Below are 24,499 nucleotides of genomic sequence, written 5' to 3'. Positions count from 1 at the left end.
GGGACGCGGATTTTAAATACATTTTTTTACTGACCCTGCCTTCTCCGGGTCAAAACTCCTGCGTGCTTGTTTTTTTTTTTTTTTATTGATTATCGCTTTCCGGCGGTGTTTTGTTTTGTTTATATTTGCCGGGTCAAATTTCCGTCCCTGTTTATTGCGTTTTTATTGGTCGTCTTCAAAGTAATGAACTTTCCAATACAATTTCTTAAATTTTGATTCTCCGAAAGTTTTATCAATCACAAATACTGCCCCAGTTTGCACCACGAGGGGCTGTCAAAAGAACGACTTCATGGTATACACTAAAGTGAGTGTAAAGTCAACCTTTTTAACTTCATCCTGTGCCATGGCTCCAGTAAATAAGTTGTTTTAGTCCCTTGTGAGTCCATGGAAACTTCACTTTTATCGACATCATTCGAGGATGAAGACATGCTAGCAGACTCCTCCACCCCAAAAACATACTCTGCAGGTCAACAAACGGGGCAAATATGTGCCTTTGAAGTGTTAATGTGCGAAGAATGTTCAAAAGGAGTCACTTTGTGAAGTGGCTGACAAGTTAGCAAGTGTCGCTCGCATCGCTGACAGTGACGTCATTGTTTACTGAAGCAGAGATGCTGACTGCGTTATGATAAACGTGCATGCATCGCCAGGCTCTGCTTTTTATCCATAGACTTATCGGATACATTTTTTTATTATCTATAGCAGGGGTGTCAAAAGTGTGGCCCTCAGCTAATGTTTTAAAGGCCCACAGCACATTCTAAAATGATACTACATATATGTTATTATACTATATATATTATTATACTATTAAAATAAACAAAAACATAACTAAAGTACAATAAAAAAGCTTACAGGTGAAAAGAAAAGTAGAAAAGTTTTATTTAAAACTGTCATTGCTCAAAACATAATATTGAATCAAAATCAATGTTTTTATGTATTATTGACCTATCCAAGGCTCCGATTACTTCACATCAAATATTCCATTTTGAAAAATATTTTTTGTGGAAGATTTTGCGTATTTTGTTTGCATTATTTTCCATAATTTGAGTTGATTTATTTTGGAAAACCTTGTTACATTGTTTAATGCATCCAGCAGGGAATTACAACTAAATTAGGCATAATAATGTGTTCATTCCACGACTGTATGTATCGGTATCTGTTGATATCGGAATCGGTAATTAAGATTTGGACAATATCGGATATCGGCAAAAAAGCCATTATCGGACATCTCTAGTCATTTACATTATGTGTCATTTACAGCACCTGTGACGAAAGCATATAGGGGTGCACAGGTGAAATTGATTGCACAAATGTCGGGTTGAGAGACTGGCGGGGGAAACATTTTTGACTTAAATGTATCGGCCTCTCGGATTATCGAACAGTCAAACATTGCACAAATGAGTCTGCATCATTCCTCAGTAAGGATCGCCCACACAAAGTACCACTGCAAAATAATCTAGTATGGGGTCAAAGTAAGTGGAGTGTCACTATTGAATGTAAATGTTCAAAGTAAAAAAAAACACATAGCAAAGTGAGAAGGTGGTGTTCCTCTCCACCAACAACCATTTTCAATAGGGGTAAAAGTGGGGGGAAAAAAGTTCTATTCATCATATATAAGTGTATCGGCCTTTCCAAGCTTTCCAGGTTCTAAACCAGTGGTTCTTAACCTTGTTGGAGGTACCGAACCCCGGCAGTTTCATATGCGCATTGACCGAACCCTTCTTTAGTGAAAAATATATATATATATTTTTTTCAAATTCAAGGCAAAGTTATATGTTTTTTACTGGTGCACACAATGAACCGTGCATGAACATCACCTTGTTCAAAGAACAAAGTACACAGCTCATGAAAAACAATATTTTTTGTTATTGTCATTGTAAGTGGGCCAAAACACTTATATTAGAAAATAATCTCATGGAAATGACAGCTGTCATTTGATTATAATAATAAAACATTTAATTTGTTATTTAGTCAGGTTTGGGACAGGTGTGCTCACATGTGCTCCACTGAATACTCAATACACACACAATGAGTCGGGTGTGCCGAACCCCTGAAGTCGACTCACCGAACCCCTAGGGTTCCATCGAACCCAGGTTAAGAACCACTGTTCTAAACCAAAGGCCGTGGGCTGAGCCAGGACAGGTGGTGCACTTCTTACGTAACACTTGAGCCTTAGTTTTGTTTATAGCTTTGTATGTAGTTAAAGTTGTTTTTGTTAACCTTGGATGGAATGTTAGAAAGAAAAACTTTTTTTTTTTTCAAAATAAAGCTATTTTTGGAGAGACTTAAATTGTAGTCGGAAGTGCGTATGAAAGTGCACCACCTGTCCTGGTTCAGCCCACAGCCTTTGGTTTAGAACCTGGAAAGCTTGGATAGGCCGATACACATATATATGATGAATATAACTTTTTTTTTCCACTTTTACTCCTATTGAAAATGGTTGTTGGTGGAGAGGAAACACCACCTTCTCACCTTGCTATGTGTTTTATTTTGTACTTTTAACACTTACATTCAATAGTGACACTCCACTTACTGTATTTTTCGGACTATAAGGCACAGTTTTTTTCATAGTTTGGCCGGGGGTGCGACTTATACTCAGAAGCGACTTATGTGTGAAATTATTAACACATTAGCGTAAAATATGAAATAATATTATTTAGCTCATTCACGTAAGAGACTAGACGTATAAGATTTCATGGGATTTAGCGATTAGGAGTGACAGATTGTTTGGTAAACGTATAACATGTTCTATATGTTATAGTTATTTGAATGACTCTTACCATAATATGTTACGTTAACATACCAGTTGCTTATTTATGCCTCATATAACGTACACTTATTCAGCCTGTTGTTCACTATTCTTTATTTATTTTAAATTGCCTTTCAAATGTCTATTCTTGGTGTTGGGTTTTATCAAATAAATTTCCCCAAAAAATGCGACTTATACTCCAGTGCGACTTATATATGTTTTTTTCCTTCTTTATTATGCATTTTCAGCCGGTGCAACTTATACTCCGAACAATGCGGTACTTTGACCCCATGCTAGATTATTTTGCAGTGGTACTTTGTGTGGGCGATCCATATTGAGGAATGATGCAGACTCATTTGTGCAATATTTGACCGTTCCATAATCGAGAAGGTATACAAAATCTCAGGCAAAAAAAAAAATATATATATATATACGAAATCACAGGTATGACTTGATAAGACTACGGGTCTGAAAAGAACAGGTCATCCTAAATTCGGTCTAGAGGTTTATACGTTCTAAATGTCAGAGCTTTTCTTCCTGTCACTCACACTCACTTTGGAGAGACTTCCAAGGGCCCACTGGGGAGGAAAGTGTCTCAATGGTCGTTTGCAAGTTACCGTATTTTTCGGAGTATAAGTCACATTTTTGGGGGAAATTTATTTGATAAAACCCAACACCAAGAATAGACATTTGAAAGGCAATTTAAAATAAATAAAGAATAGTGAACAACAGGCTGAATAAGTGTACGTTATCCATCCATCCATTTTCTACCGCTTATTCCCTTTGGGGTCGCGGGGGGCGCTGGAGCCTATCTCAGCTACAATCGGGCGGAAGGCGGGTTACACCCTGGACAAGTCGCCACCTCATCGCAGGGCCAACACAGATAGACAGACAACATTCACACACTAGGGCCAATTTAGTGTTGCCAATCAACTTATCCCCAGGTGCATGTCTTTGGAGGTGGGAGGAAGCCGGAGTACCCGGAGGGAACCCACGCAGTCACGGGGAGGACATGCAAACTCCACACAGAAAGATCCCGAGCCCGGGATTGAACCCAAGACTACTCAGGACCTTCGTATTGTTATATGAGGCATAAATAACCAACTGGTATGTTAACGTAACATATTATGGTAAGAGTCATTCAAATAACTATAACATATAGAACATGCTATACGTTTACCAAACAATCTGTCACTCCTAATCGCTAAATCCCATGAAATCTTATACGTCTAGTCTCTTACGTGAATGAGCTAAATAATATTATTTGATATTTTACGCTAATGTGTTAATAATTTCACACATAAGTCCCTCCTGAGTATAAGTCGCACCCCCGGCCAAACTATGAAAAAAACTGCGAGTTATAGTCCGAAAAATTTGGTACCAAAAAAGCCAGGAAGCGTTTTGATGCAAATTTTAAGAAAATGATGAGTCATCAAATAACTAGCAACTAAGAAATTAAATCTTTCACTGCTGCAGTCGACCACTTGAAGAAAACACGCTTGGTCGTGTTGTTGTTCTGATTATGTTTTGAAGTCCTGTTGTCCTGCAGGTCTACCTAAGAGCTTTGTTCGACTACGTGCCCTTTGAGGACCGGGCCACGCCCTGTCAGGAGGCGGGGCTTCCTTTTAAGAGGGGGGACATCCTGCAGGTGGTGAGTCAGGAGGACGCTACGTGGTGGCAGGCCAAGAAAGTGGGCGACTGCAACCTGCGCGCCGCCCTCATCCCCTCCACGCACTTTCAGGAGAGGTAGCCTGCTGCTTTTTCATGTCAATCTTCATAATATAACTTAACAAAACGCTGCATATTATTTGTATTTTGACAGGCGCCTGAGATACCGTCTGAAGACAGGCTCGTTCCCAGCCTCCGTGTACCCCAAAGTGACCACATGTAAGTCGTCATCACCACGGCAACCACACTGTTTACCCGACTTCAGCACAAACCAACTAGCGACACGCGCGTCACGTCGCAGGTCAAATTTCATCTATAACCAAGGAGATGCATAGAGAGGGATTATGGAAACAGACTATAATCTCTATGCAATCTATCGTGTCATGGCATAATCCAATTTTTGTGAGACATTAAGCAAAATTTAAAAAAAAGAAAAAGATCCGGGAAAACAAACGGGTGTTTTAATTTATTCAGGAAGCCTTTTTAAATCCATCACTATTATTTTGTAGCATTTTACATTTATTTTGTATTTGTTCCTTGCATTCCAAAACAATATAGTCATTGTTTTTTTTATTGAATTAATAACATTTTTAGAAAAATTGTAAACATATTAGCTGTAGTAAAAAAATAATGAAAATGTCCAAAAGTAAGGAATAAAACATAAAAAATTTAAATAAATCATAGGAGTAAAAGCTAAAAAAAAAAAATACATTTATCAGATAAATAATACTTGATTAGTAATGATAATTAGAAAAAAAACAATGTACCCTAAATGGTAAAAATATGTACGGTAAGGTAGAGTTGTGTTTTAATTATAAGTGAATATATATAACAAGCGAAACAGTTGTTGTGTTGCTCTTTGCAGTGATATTGTGTGTCATTCCTTGCATTGCTGCCCTCAGACGAGCGGGCTGAACAAGGTACACACACACACACACACACACACACACGACAATTAAGCATCTATTGCAGTTGCGTATATATTAAGGGTGCTGGAATAGACTGATTCACATCCAAATTAAAATTCTTTGTATATTATGATTCTTATTTGATTCAATATTTTCAAGAATCATTTACATTTTTTCTCATGTTTTTATATAATTTCCAGGTTTACTGGCTGCACGTGTACATCTTACGCCATCAGCCATTAACCCTGACCAGCTGTTGTAGCCTGTAACCACTTTTGAAAATGCTTATAATTTATGAGTCTGTTTGGCTCGAGAAACGATTCAGAATTGTGAATCGTAATTGAATTGAATAGTAAGTTGTAAGATTTACATCCTTATCATTATCAATATTATTATGACATACCTACATCGTCATTTCATGTGTTGAACCTACTGTGTGGTGACCTCACCCTCTTTCCTCTCGCCCTGGCTCCTCCCCTTCGCCCTCTCCCACAGAAGACGCCAATGTTGAGGGTGAGGACGAATAATTGAATGACTGATTGTATTGCAATCTGCCATGTTGGTGGACTTTGTAATGTTTTATATTGTACTGTAGTGGTTAGAGTGTCCGCCCTGAGATGGGTAGGTTGTGGGTTCAAACCCCGGCCGAGTCATACCAAAGACTATAAAAATGGGACCCATTACCTCCCTGCTTGGCACTCAGTATCAAGGGTTGGAATTGGGGGTTAAATCACCAAAAATGATTCCCGGGCGCGGCCACCACTGCTGCCCACTGCTCCCCTCACCTCCCAGGGGGTGATCAAGGGTGATGGGTTAAATGCAGAGAATAATTTCGCCACACCTAGTGTGTGTTTGACAATCATTGCTACTTTAACTTTAACTTTAGTCATTGCCAAAACCTGCTGGCTGCTTGTTTACTTAGTAGGCACAGCAGGAAGTAGCCTGCTGTGTTTAAGCAACTACACTAGTCAAAGATCCTTCATATGACAAGCTCGTCTTTTCTTATTTGACCCCAGCTGGCTTGCGCAGGAGTTTCCGTCTCAAGAAGGAACGTCAGAGTTCACCGGGAGATCCTCGCACTCCTGATGCAACTCACAGCGACTTCTTGATATACGAGGAAGTCACGCTTTATGTGCCGCGCCATGGAGAGAAACCTCGTCTCATCGTGCTGCTAGGTACACTAGGTCATGTCCAACTCTCCATGATATCATTTTTACTAAGTTTACAAACATAATACACAAAATATATATATACACACACACATACTCATCAAATGTTACTCATTTTAAAACATTTATTTTGCCCTTATTTATTTGAAAAACAAACTATGCTGTATTTTCCCCAAAATATCAGAACAGTGCTTATTTCAGCCTTGACTGGTTCAATAATTGATCTATCCATTCATTTTAAGTAGAGATGTCCGATAATGGCTTTTTTACTGATATTCCGATATTGTCCAACTCTTAATTACCGATACCGATATCAACCGATACCAATATATACAGTCGTGGAATTAACACATTATTATGCCTAATTTTGTTGTGATGCCCCGCTGGATGCATTAAACAATGTAACAAGGTTTTCCAAAATAAATCAACTCAAGTTATGTATGGAAAAAAATGCCAACATGGCACTGCCATATTTATTATTGAAGTCACAAAGTGCATTATTGTAGCGTCCCGGAAGAGTTAGTACTGCAAGGGATTCTGGGTATTTGTTCTGTTGTGTTCCGGTGCGGATGTTCTCCCGAAATGTGTTTGTCATTCTTGTTTGGTGTGGGTTCACAGTGTGGCACATATTTGTAACAGTGTTAAAGTTGTTTATACGGCCACCCTCAGTGTGACCTGTATGGCTGTTGACCAAGTATGCATTGCATTAATTTGTGATAAGAACAGCCGGTAGATATTATGTGACTCGGACGGCACGCACGCAAAGGAAATGCGTTTAAGGTTTATTGGCACTCTGTACCTCTCCCTACGTCCGTGTACACAGCGGCGTTTTAAAACGTCATACATTTTACTTTTAGAAACAGATACTGATCATTTCCGATATTACATTTTAAAGCATTTATCGTCCGAACATCCCTAATTTTAAGCTTAAATTGAATATCGAAAAGTACAAGCGTTAGAAAATGGATGGATGAATATGGCCTGTAATGCTCCCCTCTAGTGGTCTAGTGTGGTCATCACACCTCAAAGCTTTTTTCCTGTTGTTTTAAAAGGTAAAACATCCATCCATCCATCCATTTTCTACCGCTTATTCCCTTTGGGGTCGCGGGGGGCGCTGGAGCCTATCTCAGCTACAATCGGGCGGCGCCAAGTTTTATAAAATAAAAAAATTGCCTCATAAAGCATATGTATTGAAAAAAGCCATAAGCAAAATGTAAAGGTTTGATTCCCACGTTTGGCCTTGGTTCCGTTCTTAGGTTCCCTCGGTGCTCGTATCTCTGAGCTCAAGCAGAAGGTGATCGCAGAGAACTCCAGACTTTACGGCCTGGCTGTGCCTCGTAAGTAGTGCCCTTTTTTCTGGTCCATATTTGATTCCTGACTTACGTGCTGTCCAAAGACACCACGCGGCCCAGAAAGAGCCACGAGCGTGAAGGCGTGGAATATCACTTCATCACCAAAGCGGCGTTCGAGGCGGACATCCACAGTGGGACGTAAGCAACGTTAACACGACTCGCCAACCTTACTGCTCCTCTCCTTTTACTCTACTCTACACACATGCCTTCTTTGTGCAGGTTTATTGAATATGGAGAATATAAAGACAATCTTTATGGCACCAGTTTGGAGTCCATTCACAGAATTCTGGATCAGAACAAGATGTGCCTTGTGGACGTCCAACCTGAGGTTTGTGGTCTTCATTACTGATTGTTCTTAGGTCTACTGGGTTGTCCTAGTGACAGACTCGACCACTAGGAAGCGCTATTACACTCAAAAAGGGGCTGACAAGTCATACTGCATACATCATGTAATAAGGTTAAAAAAAAAACGTGCGGTCTACTGCATTCATCCATCCATTTTCTACCGCTTGTCTCTTTCGGGGTCATGGGGGGTGCTAGAGCCGATCTCAGCTGCATTCTGGTGGAAGGCGGGGTACACCCTGGACAAGTCGCCACCTCATCGCAGGGCCAACAAAGATAGACAGACAACATTCACACACTAGGGACCATTTAGTGTTGCCAATCAACCTATCCTTAGGTGCATGTCTTTGGAAGTGGGAGGAAGCCCACGCAGTCACGGGGGGAACATGTACACTCCTGTGGTTCTCACCAAGTACCACCTCAGAAAACATTTGGTGCTCAAAGTACCACCATAATGACCAACAATAAAATACAGTAGTGTAGTAGGCCTAAGTATTCTTTAAAAACATGGCAACGGTTTTATTAAACAAGTATATTTAATATGTTTGACCAGTAACATTGCACACAGTTTGAACAGTAGCAGTGTGTTTGAATATTAAATTGGTTTTTTTGGCATACCACTAGATGGAGCCTGAGTACCACAGTTTGCGATGAGTACATTGATATGGATACACCAACGCCACATTGATAAGGTCACCATTTAATGGTGCACTTATTGATGACTTTTAATATGTTTTATATGTTATGTTTTACACAATATTTGGAAAAAATGTCAGGATAAATTGTCTTGGGAGTGGCAATTTTAGATAAACCAATATCATACACAGGTATCTGCATGTAATAAAATACGATTTAGGTGATTGCTATGGGGGGGGGACACCTACATTATATCAATGGTGATATGACATTTTTGCTCACAATTTACAAAAACTGATAACTGTCTACAAAATCATTATTACAATATTGGTGTTAGACAGTTGTCACTTCATAATACTGCACCATCGAAGATAACTTTGTAATATATTGCAATGTTATTTGTTACAGTTTTACAACATTCTAATACACCAGCATACATACACACATGTTATTACAACATTGGTATTAGATATTGATACTGTCACTTGTGTGTAATAATACAGCACCACGGGAGAGCAATATTTGTTCCTTTTGTACACCACTCATTTGTGATTGTGATACTACACCAATATTATACGCAATACAGTGGTTTTGTGAATGATATACAGTATAATTATGATATTGACGGTCGCGATATGGTGGCCCACAATTTTACAGTCTATAAAATTGATATTACAACCTTGGTATTATACTGTCACTGTTGCATATATTAATTGCCATGGGAGATAACCATGCAATATTTTGTACTACCATTTTATTTATTTTTTTTACAAGTTTTCCCATTCTTCAGTTCCATGGATATTGCGACATCATATTAATACAGTTTATCGATTCCTTAGGATTCAGCATACACACCAATTACAAGTGTTGTATTAAAAAGTATGGGCAGCATGGTGGAACAGGGGTTAGTGCAAGGGTAGGGAACCTATGGCTCTAGAGCCAGATGTGGCTCTTTTGATGACTGCATCTGGCTCTCAGATAAATCTTAGCTGACATTGCTTAACATGATAAGTAATGAATAATTCCGCTCGTAATCACAGTGTTAAAAATAACGTTGATAACATTCTCAGGCATTTTAATCCATCCATCCGTTTTCTACTACACCTGTTCAAGAAGTCTCATTAATAGTAAGAATCATTTTATTTATTATTGGTTAGCTTCAGAATGACAATGTTATTAAAAAGAATAAGAGACTTATTATACTCTAAAAATGTTGGTATTACTTAAAAATGCACGCATTTAGTTGTATTCAGTGTTAAAAAGTATTATATGGCTCTCATGGAAATACATTTGAAAATATTTGGCTTTCATGGCTCTCTCAGCCAAAAAGGTTCCCGACCCCTGGGTTAGTGCATGTGCCTCACAATACGAAGGTCCTGAGTAGTCCTGAGTTCGATCCCGGGCTCTTTCTGTGTGGATTTTGCATGTTCTCCCTGTGACTGCGTGGGTTCCCTCCGGGTACTCCAGCTTCCTCCCACCTCCAAAGACATGCACCTGGGGATAGGTTGATTGGCAACACTAAATGGTCCCTAGTGTGTGAATGTTGTCTGTCTCTGTGTTGTCCCTGCGATGAGGTGGCGACTTGTCCAGGGTGTACCCCGCCTTCCGCCTGAATGCAGCTGAGATAGGCTCCAGCGACCCCGAAAGGGACAGGCGGTAGAAAATGGATGGATATTAAAAAGTAGTCATGAAGTTGGCAGTATTGCAAACCTGTAACATGGCTGGTGATACGTTGTGGTTGTCTACCAGGCCCTGCACATTCTCCGCACGCCCGCGCTCAAGCCCTTTGTCGTCTTTGTGAGACCGTCCGTGTTCGACAGCGAGAGCAAATCTCTGAGCTCCTGTTCTTCGCTACTCAGCGTGGCCATCACGGTGAGTGCTCTGTACGTCGCCATAGCAACCGCAGCCGAACTGAAAGATGCACAATGAAACACCAACACGCTCCACAGCCATCAAGAACACAACATTGTTGCCATTACAGGAGCATGACATCCAGGACATGAGGCAGTCAGCAGAAAAGATGGAGCAGAGTTTTGGTCACTGGATGGATTACATTCTGGTCAAGGAAGAACTGCTCAGTGCGGTTGCAGAACTTCATGTCCTTCTAGACCGCGTGCGTCTGGAGCCCCAGTGGGTGCCCTTGTCCTGGGTGAGGACCTAGCTAACATGTCTACTTGCCAAACTGATCTACACCCGCTTTTGAAATGTCAACTATGTAGTGTTAGTGATTGTGGGATGAACTTGCTCAAAGTGCCAAATCTAACAATGCAGTGGGCAGAAAAATGTGCTTACATAATTGATGGCAGCTACTTACTGTAACAATAAATGTTTTACACGACCATGTGATGTTGTATGTTTATTTTAGGACAACACTTAGAAAGCAAACCATAAACAAAAAATATACATGTGTGGCTGAAGTTACTTCCACAGCTTCTTGATGGACATGTTCTTCTCGCTGTCTTTCTGCATCACCTGGAGACAACACAGACACACTTGCTGACATGGTGAGAGATTTACAATACTTTGCTCCTCTTGTAATTACAACAAAAACTGAACATGACTTAAACAGCTCCGTTTTTGATGCAAATCTTGCACTGGAGCTGAATACAATGTTCCCATGCATACATTAACTTCTGGCAAATCTGCAACTACTTGTGATTTCCTTCACCACATTAGGATTGTTTGCTTGTCATGACAACTACATACCATACATTTTATTTACCACAGGGATCATTTAGTATCAGTTACAAGATGGTTGTCCCTCTTTCATCTGTTCTATCGTCGCAAGGCCGTGTCTTGGCTTTCATCCAAACGTGTATATTGTCAGAAGTTGTATATTACTTCATTACTGTGCTGTAACCGCAGAGGGAGCGTGTAGGATTCTGAGCCAGGACTACTCATCAAGCCGGCTATTCCATTGATCATCATGGACAACAAAATGGATCACGTACGCTTTCGGTTTTCTACCCGATGAATTGTGAGAGAATGTTGTGCTTACATATTGTAGGAAACATGACTTGACCACGTCAAAGGTTATTGATCTACAACAGCTAACATGCTACCGTCAGGACAGCAGAGCCAATACGAGGTTGGGATACAGGTTCAATTGGGTCTTAAAAAACATTGAAATAAATAATTGGAATTGGTGCTAAGACTAGCAGATACGCTCCACAGAGACCCCAGTGAGACTGCTGCTTTCCCCCCTCATCTACTGACTACTTTACTGCCTCAATAGTTAACCTATCACTGGGTTGCAATCAAGTGACCTAGAGGCACATCCTGGTACTTAACGGCTTTCATGCAATGAAACCTGTCTAGAGCCCCATTAGGCTACTGTTTATTTACCATTTATCATCACCAAGAGGTTAATGCTCACGACGACCTCACTTCATTTGACACTCACGCTATTTACAGAAGAAAAGATTAAAAGCACATCATGTCTTCACATCTGAGGGATCCACAAATTAAACATTCATCCGTGAAAGACAAAGTCGGACTTATTCGTGCGTCGTTAAGTAACAATTGGTTGTGATCGTGACGCTAATGAGAAAAGTGATACGTTTGTTTGCATCAAAAAACAACAACTGAAATATTTATAACTACGACTTAACATGACGTTAGTCTATTTGCACAAGCAGGTCGTAGTTATATTTAGGCATAACAACCACAAAAGAACACAAACTAATGTGATCTATTGTCCTTTCTTACATTTAGTTCTGCTATCAAACACTACTAACAAAGTAGAGAATAAACTCAATTGCATCACAGAAAGTTTGTCAAACAAATCAAATGTTCAAATAAACATTTTACAAAGTGATCGCTGCAGACACGAGCATGGTCTGATTGTATGCCACCAGATGCTGAAAGTGACATCTCTAAGAGCCATTTTCTTCCCCCCTGACTTTATTACTTTTGTGAGCCATTTCTTTCAGGACTCTATGAAAGCGCTCCCCTATCTCTTTATTAGAACGACTGGAACACCCAAATACAGAACAGCAATACGGCATTTTCTGATCAAACTCTACACTCTCTCTCACTTGTTTTAATTCAAGCTGCTTGACCATCGTGTGAATTAAGCCGCAAAGAAGAAAATCGGATGTGAGGTCATATGCGACCCAGCTATACTAGAACGCGGTCCAAACTCAAAATGTTTTAATCATTCAAAGTTGATTTGATTTGATTGATTTATTCATCCCTTTACGCTAGCTCCGGAAAAAAGAAACGGCATAAACATGAGTGTGGCATGATGTAACAATTGCACACTTCTAGATAAGTTGTCCCTGCTAGAGGGACGTGTCCACCTGTCAGAACAGTATAATAAAGAAACATTTACACAGCGTGAACATTGCAGTTAGTGAAGGCTGCACTTGGCTTACTGCGTGACGAGCATAGCTAGCTTTGACTTTAAGCAGCAGGCTAACCACGGTACGCCTGAAAGCGTGAGCAAGTCAGTTAATGTAGACTGCACTCTGCCTGCTCTAAACACACTCATACAATGCGCTAAATATACGTCTCTGATAAACCCAACTCGAGGATGTGGCAACAGACAAAGCAGGAACTAACTAACACTCACACAAACTCTCACCCCACAAAAACACATCACTTCCCCATCCTTTCCCCAGAAGTCCCACCCCCCAGTCAAAGCCATTGGCTAGAACTCCATAGCCAGCCGCTACACCACAAAAGCAACCTGACTTGATCAATATGCATTGATGTCTGTTTTATACAGACATCAAAAAATATTACTACTTCCGGATTCTGCTAAATAGAGGCTATCTGGGATCCCTGGCTCCAACTGCTTCACCATGTCAGTCCTGTTTTTGATTACCGTATTTTTCGGACTATAAGTCGCAGTTTTTTTCCCATAGTTTGGCCGTGGGTGCGACTTATAAATGAGTCGAAATTATTAACACATTAGCGTAAAATATCAAATAATATTTTTTAGCTCATTCACGTAAGAGACCAGACGTATAAGATTTCATGGGATTTAGCGATTAGATTGTTTGGTAAACGTATAGCATGTTCTATATGTTATAGTTATTTGAATGACTCTTACCATAATATGTTACGTTAACATACCAGTTGGTTATTTATGCCTCATATAACGTACACTTATTCAGCCTGTGGTTCACTATTCTTGATTTATTTTAAATTGCCTTTCAAATGTCTATTCTTGGTGTTGGATTTTATCAAATTAATTTCCCCAAAAAATGCGACTTATACTCCAGTGCGACTTATATATGTTTTTTTCCTTCTTTATTATGCATTTTCAGCCGGTGCGACTTATGCTTCGAAAAATACGGTAAATGTTTTGGTAAGATCTTACGGGTTTCACTGTGACATTTGCCACACCGACTAGCGGTGGGAAGGTTCATACATTTTTGTTCGCAACCCGAAGCTTAAGAATGAGCCGAAAGACAGCTCATATCCTAAAAAGTACCACCGTATATTTATTGATACTACTGCCTTTAAAAAGAAATAAAAAAATCTAAATATCCATATAATTAAACCACAGAGAGAGAAATGTGATTTCAATGCTCTGTGCCCTCAGTGAATTGACAATAAAAACTAATCAATTTAATCAGACGGCTGTATACTCTTCTGTTGGACACTTTTGGCAACTAACATGAAGATAGAAAGAAGGAGACCAACCTTTGCCACAGCCATCTCAAAGTCCTCCTGGTTGACGTGCACTCTTCTTTCTCTCAGCGCATACATGCCAGCTTCCGTGCACACTCCCTGAACACACATTCATATTTTTATGATGCTGACAAATGATCCTCCATGAGGCAGCTCTCACCTTAACCTCAGCGCCTGAGGCTCCGGGCATCAGCTCGGCTATCTTCCTCAGGTTAATGCCGCGTGTCAGGTTCATCTTCCTGGAGTGGATCTTCAGGATGTCCAGACGAGCCTGACGGAGAAGAGGCGTGTGTGAATGTAGGACATCGTTATGTCGCAGTACACACAAGCAGATACCTCTTCGTTTGGAGGCGGGAACTCGATCTTCCTGTCGATCCTGCCTGGCCTGAGCAGAGCAGAGTCCAGGATGTCGATACGGTTGGTGGCCATGATGACCTGTAGGAGTCACAGACAAGATTGGGACTAGGTGGTTTTGCAGAGGGTGAAAGTGTGTGAGACCTACCTTGATGTTCTTGGTGGCCTCGAAGCCATCCAGCTGATTAAGCAGCTCCAACATGGTCCTCTGCACCTCGCTGTCTCCACCTGAACCTCCCTCCAAGCGAGATGAGCCAATGGAGTCGATCTCGTCCATGAAGATGATGGAAGGAGCGTGCTCTCGGGCCATGACGAACAGTTCACGTACCATGCGAGCGCCTGGAAGTGTGATGTAGAAGTTTAATTAAATCAAAAATGAAAATAAAATGTCTAAATACGATAAAAAAAACTGTCATGTTCAAACTCATTTAGCATCAAAGCTAGACACTAAACATGCTCCCAGTAAGTCTAGCTAAGTTTGTCACGATATCAGGATTTCAGTGGTCGATACCAAGATAAAAATAAAATAAGACATTAAAAGCGCTTTCGTTTTTCCCCCCGATTTTATGAACCACTGTTTTCGGGACTCCATCAAAGCTCTTTCGTATCTCTCTATTTGAACAACTGGAACACCCAAGAACAGAACAGCAATTCAGCATTTTCTGCTCAAACTCTACACTCACTTGTTTTAATGCTACGCTCAAGCTGGTTGACCATCATGTGAATTAAGCCGCGAAGAAGAAAAATAGAAATGACATATGCAACCCAGCATTAATGCATTTACAAAAATGCATTGACCTAAGATACTTGTCAAAATTGTCCAACAATGTATGAGGATTTTTGGATTTAAACATTTTATTACATTATTTTTTAAACAAAAAGCACACACTCTATGGTGGTAACATAAGTGTAAATACTGGATTAATATTAATATATATAAACTTATTGTTATTGCTATTATGATTATTTTAACTTGTGGTTTATCTGGTACTAATTTATATCCAGGTTTCTTTTAACTATATTTAAAGTTGAGGTTTGATGGTGCAATAAATACTCATGTTTTCAAATTAATTAATAATCATAATTAATCGGAATTTTAATATCAACCAAAATAATCGTAATTATATATTTTTTCATAATCGTTCATCCTTATGTATTACAGCACAGTATTTGTCTTATTTTCTATTATATTGTGATGATCAATAGAGATATTCACCAAGCAAAACTTCTGTTTCCAAGTTAAGGGCTTACACAGCTAACCAGTGGCTAAGCTTGACCACAACAATCTAAAATGTTTCTACTTTTTGATGGACTTCATCTTCAACTTGTGCCTCATTAACAACACATCTCCACATTGGTGAGACTTTGACACGCGCAGTGTCAAAAGACAAGGAAAAGCATCATCGGACATCCAGCGCAGCACTTCAGGCTAACAAGACTTCTATCAGCTACCAAAAGCTGCCCGGCCAAAGTGGAGATGAACTTTTGATTAAAGATACACTTTCTCTTTGGAATCAATAACAGCTTTGGTTTGAACAATGTGGAATGACAACACAGACGCACAATGCTAACAAGACAGAATGCTAACAAGTAACAACAAAACTAATAATTGTAGGTAGCTGCGACTGTTGGCTCGGTGTTTCAGCATGCGGAAGCCTAGTTTTAACTAGAATTATCCACGATCAGACCAAGTATTTCCACATTGTGGCTGTGTTGTCGTGGACATGAAACAACCATAGTAACAATGTCTGTTTTCTACAGACATCAATAGTAATAATACAGCGAGGACTGTAATCAATAAAAATATTCAATGCAAGTTGCGATGCATACGGCTGCCACAATTCTATCATAAATGGTTTTGAGCGAGGGCGAAAAGGACTTGCAAAATCTAAAATCGGCAGATTTGTCACAGGAGCCCACAAATAAATATTTGAAAACAACGGCTCATTTTAGACAGCAGGTGTTATTTGGCGCAGACTCAGTGCTCACACGCTGACAATTGACTCGTCTTGCCGAGGAAAAAGTGTTGTACAGTCTTCTGAACTAACTAGGGATGTTACTAGAGATGTTGATAATGGCTTTTTTGCCAATATCCGATATTTCGATATTGTCCAACTCTTAATTACCGATTCCAATATCAACCGATACCGATATATACAGTCGTGGAATTAACACATTATTATGCCTAATTTTGTTGTGATGCCCCGCTGGATGCATTAAACAATGTAGCTTTACCATGAATTGATTTTACCATGATTGGGCAGGGTTTGGTGGTAGCGGGGGGTGTATATTGTAGCGTCCCGGAAGAGTTAGTGCTGGATGTTTGTTCTGTTGTGTTTATGTTGTGTTACGGTGCGGATGTTCTCCCGAAATGTGTTTGTCATTCTTGTTTGGTGTTGGTTCACAGTGTGGCGCATATTTGTAACAGTGTTTTAGTTGTTTTTACGCCCACCCTCAGTGTGACCTGTATGGCACTTGATCAAGTATGCCTTGCATTCACTCGTGTGTGTAAAAGCCGCATTTATTATGTGACTGGGCCAGCACGCTGTTTGTATGGAGGAAAAGCGGACGTGTTGACAGGTTGTAGAGGACGCTAAAGGGTGTGCCTTTAAGGTACTCCCCCAATAATGTTGTCCGGGTGGAAATCGGGAAAATGGTTGCCCCGCGAGATTTTCGGGAGGGGCACTGAAATTCGGCAGTCTCCCGGAAATATCGGGAGGTTGAAACCGATACCGATCATTTCCGATATTACATTTTAAAGCATTTATCGGCCGATATTATCGGACATCTCTAGATGTAACGTATCAAAATATCACGGTACGATATTATCACGATATTAAGGCAACTGTACGAGATTATTGTGGTTTATGCCCCCCCCCCCCAAAAAAGACTTACAAATCCCATAGTGTGTCAAATGAAGTGGCATGGATGTTTAAGATAAACACACTTACTGTAATTAAACACAAACATAATGCTCAAATGTGCTTGTCATAATTATTACTACAAATATGTACTTCTAAGTGTAAAGAATAGTGCGGGAGCATCCACTGTTTCAAGAAAATATATTTTTAAAAAACTTACAGAGTGTCTTTATAGTGACGAACATCCAGTGTAACACAAAGTTCACTTTATTGTCTTTCAACTTTTACTTTCCGAGAAGCAGTGTCCATTTTTTATATCGGTTTGGAAAACGCTGTTTCTCAAAAAAGTTAACCAACAAATTTAACTTTGAATATTGTAAATACCTCACAAACTGATGTCAGCCTTCAATTAGGTTTTCTGGGTGACAGTTTATGAGGCGGCGACTTGTCTAGGGTGTGCGCTGCCTTCCGCCCGAGCGCAGCTTGATAAGCTCCAGCCACCCCGCGACATCGACAGACAAGCAGTGGAAAGATGGATTGAGGATTTATTGAAGAGCTCTTTAGTTTACTCATATTTCCAACTGTGTACAATTTTTTGGGATGATTTCCCTCCATGCGGTGCGACGTGACGAAAGTGGTGCTCTTTTGATTGCAGAACGCAGACTTTCTTACCGCCGCCAAAGAGGTTGTTATGTATTCAACCGGGTTTGTTTGTGTGATTGTTAGCAACATAACTCATACAGTTATGGATAGATGTTGATATAGGCAGGAAATGTCCAAAAAACAATTCCTGTCATCTACTACGAACACACTTCACTTCCTGCTTACGGCGTTCCACGCCCCCATCTTGTCAGCCCCACGCTGTCCAGAGGATTACGGGAGATGGAGTTTAATTTCAGACCTGGCCAACACTAAAGCGCCAGAAAAAAAGTACACACCGAATTTTTACTTGATACAGTCATGTCATTATTGTAAAAGACTTTGAAACCGCAATATTTACAATACCGCTACACCCTAACCACAGTACTAACAATACTAAAAAAAAAGCTGGTATCAATCAAGACAATGTCATATGGATTGTTTGGTAACCTGAGGGCTTACTATAACCAGTCTGGATTCTAGCATTAAGGTTATATTTTATTCTATTACCGCTGAGACTTATTTAACATGTTTGAAAAATATTGATATGGGAAGCAGTAAAAAGTTAGATTATTAGCTCGCTCACCTTCTCCAATGAACTTCTGAACCAGCTCAGACCCTGAAACCCTAATGAAGGTGCAGTCAGTGTGGTGGGCCACAGCTCTGGCCAGCAGGGTCTTGCCTGTACCCGGAGGTCCGTACAGCAACACGCCCTAAAAACAACGACACTGTGAGGGAACTTCCTCAACTTGAGCATCACCTGTTGCTCACCTTTGGTTGTGCAATACCCAAGGCTTCAAAAAGTTCAGGGTGCTTGACAGGCAGCTCGATCACTTCCTTGATTTCCTTGATCTGCTTGTCCAGGCCCCCAATCATCTCATAGGTGGAGTCTGGAACCTTCTCCACCATCATTAGGGACACCAGAGGGTCCACCTTGTTGGGGAGGATCTTGTGCAGAGTGTAACTGTCGTTGCGAAGTGCAACACGACAATTTGGGGTCACCTGTAAGACAGCAACCCATTCAAAGATGAAATATTTGAAAATGATCTTTGTCTTGATTTTATATATATATTGTGCACTTGACATTTGTATGAAGGACCATTAAAGCCACAAATCCCATTAAAAATACAGTCCATTGGAATAAAGTTATAAAAATGACATACTAAAGAAAACATTTTTATAATAGTTACTTGTAATATTACAACTTTTTTCTCATCAAATTAAATTCCTCTTCATCCACCCATTTTCTATACTGCTTATCCTCAATAGGGTCACGGGTAAGCTAGAGCATATCTCCACTGACTTGGGGCGAGAGGCGGGCTACACCTTTGACTGGTCGCCAGCTAATAGTAGAAAACAGTATCTGCAGGTTTTAGCAAATCTAATTCTATGTTTTTCAATTACTTTTTTAATGCAACTTAAAACAAATGTAGTCCTCAAGTCTTAATACAGATTGTTATTATATATATAGTCAAAAGCATACAATTGTCTGTATAGACAAAATTGTAAGCATAAAGCATATAGGATGCATAAAAAAAGAAAACACGTCTTCATGTCTTATATAAGGATTGTATAATATGTATTACATATTTTTGCAATTTTGGCACCAGCCGCTAGACTAGATCTGACCAATATAAGTCTATGAGCATGAAATGATGAAGCTTACTCGGATGAGAGGCGAAACGTCTTCTAAGACAAACCAAACAGTCCAGTTACGATACATTAAATGCCCTGAGATGACAATGATCTGGATGAATGAGAACATTCGTAGACATTTCTAGTGTGACTGATCTGCTAATATGGTCAGAGTGCAGAAGCGTTACCATCCCACCCCGAAACTACAGAAATTGCTGAAGACATTCGGAGTAACATATTCAAAATGGCCGTCTGAAATTGTGGCATTTTGTGATGTTTGGACGGTATTTTCACATACTTGGCGGATTGGAAATACAACTAGATATGGTTTAAGGGATGCAATGAAACACAAATAAGCAACTTTATTTTTTCCCATTCTACTGGTACTTTAAAGGCCCTAATCTTTGCAAAAACCATTTAATGCTTTTTAATGACTTGCGAAAACCCTGACAGACAAACAACCACATACCTATTGACAATTTAGAGCCTTCAATTACAAGTGCTGTGTGCAACTTACTCACAGTAACATTTTTCAACACAAAACATATACCAAGATCACCACCAGCTAAATTATGTTACCATTAGCTTTTAAACGTAACACATTTGTTTGACAATTGTCTACATTTTTTGTATTTCTGAAACAAATTTTTTACCAGCCAAAATAAAATGATTGCTATTCATGGTGGTCACTTACCCGGTCTCGTTGACACGTACGCGCATGAAAAGTGACAAACTACTTGAATGTATTTTGACACAATTTCTTCTCAGAAGTGAATCAACCAACCTCAAATGGCAAACTATCCGAGTAAAAGGAGGGTTAAATCTTCCTGAAAAAAGCTGAAAAAAAAATCTAACTATGCAATGGAATAGATCCTTATACCTTATCAAAAAAGATTTGTTGAGTGATAAAGGATTATACATTTGTTGTGTTCCAAGACATATTGAACTATTGTGCTCCAGATGCCATTCTATACAACAAAATAGTAGAAAACTTGGAAAAGCATGGAGGTCTCCAACTCCTTTGTGCGGCTGGGTCAAGGAAATTGGTATTATCCCGGATAAATATTTTTTCTTGGGTCAGGTCGTATTTCATGATTCAACTTTGTGTCGACCGCCATGTTTGCTGCATGCGCCGTTTACGAGTAGCGTGATTTCCCCCCTTTTTATCAAAATATGACTATAGATGTTCACATTGTGTATGTGCTGAAATGCTTTCTAATAATATTGCAACTTAAAAAAATATATATTTTATTGTTCTTCCTCCTACTTTTAAAATGTGGGAACAATCTCATACGTGACTACTTACATCATTGATGTCAATGTTCTTGTCCACATCCACCACAAATTTCCCTTCTGGGTGCACCTGAAGACAATGTTAAATTATTTTTTTGTTAAAATGGTGCAAAAAGAAGTGCGCTGGCTGCAAAAGAGAGAAGGAGCATCCAACAAACCTTGACCAGAACTTTCTTTTTGTCCATCACCCTGACCACTTCTCCTACGTAGGAGCCCTGCTCCTGAAGTAACTGCAGCTCTTCACGGAGGAGACGCACTAAAACCCAAACATATGGTTACGTATCAATGCCACTTTTAAACCAAAATAGTATTTGAACACACCTTTCGCATTGAGCTCATTTCTTTGAGCCTGCAGTCGTCTGAGATTCTGGCTCTTGTCGTTCACAGTCAGCTGTGGGAAAGGTCAAGTTATTTTTTTTCCAAAGAAATGCTGCACAATTCCACAAACTAAACAAGTAGCTCACCTGTAACTCTTCTATTTTGGAGAGGTAGTATTGGCGAAGACCTGTTCCACCTTTACTTTCTCCCATCTCCATCTGCCAAAATCAAACATATGGGATTAGCTGAAGCCTTTAGCACTAGACGTTTGAACTTTTTTTCACATTTGACAAACGCTATGGTCTAAAAATTATCAACAGCGTGCAAGTGAGGTAATCAAATGTACAAACCCTGTTTCCATATGAGTTAGGAAATTGTGTTAGATGTAAATATAAACAAAATGCAATGATTTGCAAATCATTTTCAACCCATATTCAGTTGAATATGCTACAAAGACAACATATTTGATGTTCAAACTGATAAACATTTTTGCAAATAGTCATTAACTTTAGAATTTGATGCCAGCAACACGTGACAAAGAAGTTGGGAAAGGTGGCAATAAATACTGATAAAGTTGTGGAATGCTCATCAAACACTTATTTGGAACATCCCACAGGTGAACAGGCAAATTGGGAACAGGTGGGTGCCATGATTGGGTATAACAGTAGATTCCATGAAATGCTCAGTCATTCACAAACAAGGATGGGGCGAGGGTCACCACTTTGTCAACAAATGCGTGAGCAAATTGTTGAACAGTTTAAGAAAAACCTTTCTCAACCAGCTATTGCAAGGAATTTGGGGATTTCACCATCTACGGTCCGTAATATCATCAAAGGGTTCAGATAATCTGGAGAAATCACTGCATGTAAGCAGCTAAGCCTGTGACCTTCGATCCCTCAGGCTGTACTGCATCAACAAGCGACATCAGTGTGTAAAGGATATCACCACAAGGCCCCGGAACACTTCAGAAACCCACTGTCAGTAACTACAGTTGGTCGCTACATCTGTAAGTGCAAGTTAAAACTCTCCTATGCAAGGTGAAAACCGTTTATCAACAACACCCAGAAACGCTGTCGGCTTCGCTGGGCCTGAGCTCATCTGAGATGGACTGATATAAAATGGAAAAGTGTTCTGTGGTCTGACGAGTCCACATTTCAAATTGTTTTTGGAAACTGTGGACGTCGTGTCCTCCGGACCAAAGAGGAAAAGAACCATCCGGATTGTAATAGGCGCAAAGTTGAAAAGCCAGCATCTGTGATGGTATGGGGATGTATTAGTGCCCAAGACATGGGTAACTTACACATCTGTGAAGGCGCCATTAATGCTGAAAGGTACGTACAGGTTTAGGAACAACACATGTTACCATCCAAGCAACATTACCATGGACGGCCCTGCTTATTTCAGCAAGACAATGCCAAGCCACGTGTTACATCAGCGTGGCTTCATGGTAAAAGAGTGCGGGTACTAGACTGGCCTGCCTGTAGTCAAGACCTGTCTCCCATTGAAAATGTGTGGCGCATTATGAAGCCTAAAATACCACAACGGAGACCCCCGGACTGTTGAACAACTTAAGCTGTACATCAAGCAGGAATGGGAAAGAATTCCACCTGAGAAGCTTAAAAGATATGTCTCCTCAGTTCCCAAACGTTTACTGAGTGTTGTTAAAAGAAAAGGTGATGTAAAACAGTGGTGAACATGCCCTTTCCCAACTTCTTTGGCACATGTTGCAGCCATGCAATTCTAAGTTATTTATTATTTGCAAAAAAAAAATAAAGTTTATGAGTTTGAACATCAAATATCTTGTCTTTGTAGTGCATTCAATTGAATATGGGTTGAAAAGGATTTGCAAATCATTGTATTCCGTTTATATTTACATCTAACACAATTTCCCAACTCATAAGGAAATAAATAATCAAATGTATATACTTGTTCTTATGCTTTCTTAGCTCACTATGTTCACTGCTCGCTGTACATATCCTACGAAGTCAGACCTACACTGTTTCAATGTCCAGTTCTCAGATGATATTATTGTTGATCACTGAAGTGCTGATATCAATCAAACCTAACCCCCTCCACATCCCACCCCCCGGATTGTAAATAATGTAAATAATTCAATGTATATACTCTGATAATTAACTTGTGTGATGACTGTATTATGCTGATAGTATATATTTGTACCATGAATTGATTGAAAAACTTATTCGGGTGTTACCATTTAGTGGTCAATTGTACGGAATATGTGCTGTGCAATCTTCTAATAAAAGTCTCAATCAATCAATCAAACGTCAAGTCCCTGTACCAATGTATACCATTTATTGGCTGGCTAGCTAGCTAGCACTAGCATATATTTACGCTATTTTATCTTTTAATAGAAACAAATATGCAAACTATCGTAAGCAAACAACAGCCAGTAGAGAAAATAGTTGATAAAATGGTCAAATTGACAGGAGAACGAGCTAGCCTAGCTACAATGATACAGCAAACCGTTAGCGAGGTTTCAGTGTTATTAAAACATCGTAAAACTAGTACGTTATGATTTAAATAGACTTGAATTAACTTGACAGAGCAAAGTGAAGATAATTCAAGGTGAATATGCCCCTAAAAACATTAAAAAAAACAAAAATCAACCTACATTGTCGCTCCCGTCCCCCTCCATCTTGAAAATCATGTTTCCGTTTGTGAGGTGAAACATTTCCGGTGCGTTTCTTCTTTAGGGGCGGGAAAGTATAAATATGTTCGCACAGCGCTGCCTACTGGTGAAATATATACTGACTGTGTCTTTCTTCTTTGGGGAGCGGAAGTGCTAATGATATGCACACAGCACCCTCTAGTGGCTACATTTATACTGACAACTGTTACTGACTCCTACCATGAGGAATCCGTTAAAAAATAAGTTTATTTGCTAAAGATATAGCAATGTTTATTTTTGGACAAGTTT

General features: G+C 39.7%; 2 protein-coding genes across 4 annotated transcripts in view; one reads left to right on the top strand and one right to left on the bottom strand.

Moving 5' to 3' along the window:
- The window catches only part of LOC133611013 (MAGUK p55 subfamily member 3-like), a 28,139-nt gene extending 16,977 nt beyond the window's left edge, over positions 1–11,162 (top strand). For 2 of the 3 annotated variants that reach the window (XM_061967848.1, XM_061967850.2), the window contains 10 exons: positions 4,296–4,492; positions 4,569–4,633; positions 5,317–5,334; positions 5,818–5,835; positions 6,339–6,497; positions 7,748–7,828; positions 7,888–7,981; positions 8,063–8,171; positions 10,571–10,693; positions 10,803–11,162. In XM_061967848.1, the coding sequence (XP_061823832.1) occupies positions 4,296–4,492; positions 4,569–4,633; positions 5,317–5,334; positions 5,818–5,835; positions 6,339–6,497; positions 7,748–7,828; positions 7,888–7,981; positions 8,063–8,171; positions 10,571–10,693; positions 10,803–10,982 (1,044 nt within the window). In that variant the 3' untranslated portion in view covers positions 10,983–11,162. The remainder of the gene's footprint in view (positions 1–4,295; positions 4,493–4,568; positions 4,634–5,316; positions 5,335–5,817; positions 5,836–6,338; positions 6,498–7,747; positions 7,829–7,887; positions 7,982–8,062; positions 8,172–10,570; positions 10,694–10,802) is intronic. The other variant, XM_061967849.1, reaches the window with a different exon arrangement.
- Positions 11,163–11,164: 2 nt separating this feature from the next.
- psmc5 (proteasome 26S subunit, ATPase 5) lies at positions 11,165–24,287 on the bottom strand. The gene is made up of 12 exons (XM_061967851.1): positions 24,194–24,287; positions 21,708–21,779; positions 21,565–21,634; positions 21,402–21,499; positions 21,257–21,313; positions 19,087–19,317; positions 18,902–19,028; positions 14,964–15,154; positions 14,798–14,896; positions 14,622–14,732; positions 14,474–14,560; positions 11,165–11,293 (listed from the first exon to the last, which is right to left on the bottom strand). Exons 1-12 carry the CDS (start codon positions 24,251–24,253, stop codon positions 11,240–11,242), a joined length of 1,257 nt encoding a protein of 418 aa, XP_061823835.1. The 5' UTR covers positions 24,254–24,287; the 3' UTR covers positions 11,165–11,239.
- Positions 24,288–24,499: the final 212 nt, after the last annotated feature.

Source organism: Nerophis lumbriciformis, linkage group LG11, assembly GCF_033978685.3.
Source record: "Nerophis lumbriciformis linkage group LG11, RoL_Nlum_v2.1, whole genome shotgun sequence".
NCBI lineage: Eukaryota > Metazoa > Chordata > Actinopteri > Syngnathiformes > Syngnathidae > Nerophis > Nerophis lumbriciformis.
This window is presented reverse-complemented; position numbering and strand designations above follow the sequence as displayed.

What these genes read in the sequence shown, in the direction of transcription:
- psmc5 (XM_061967851.1), bottom strand. Translation starts at nt 24,253, where the DNA reads ATGTTTCACCTCACAAACGGAAACATGATTTTCAAGATGGAGGGGGAC. An exon ending in AAATGAGCTCAATGCGAAAG is followed by an intron (nt 21,500 to 21,564) that starts GTGTGTTCAAAT and finishes TTTGGGTTTTAG; the next exon opens with TGCGTCTCCTCCGTGAAGAG. An exon ending in AAAAGAAAGTTCTGGTCAAG is followed by an intron (nt 21,314 to 21,401) that starts GTTTGTTGGATG and finishes CATTGTCTTCAG; the next exon opens with GTGCACCCAGAAGGGAAATT.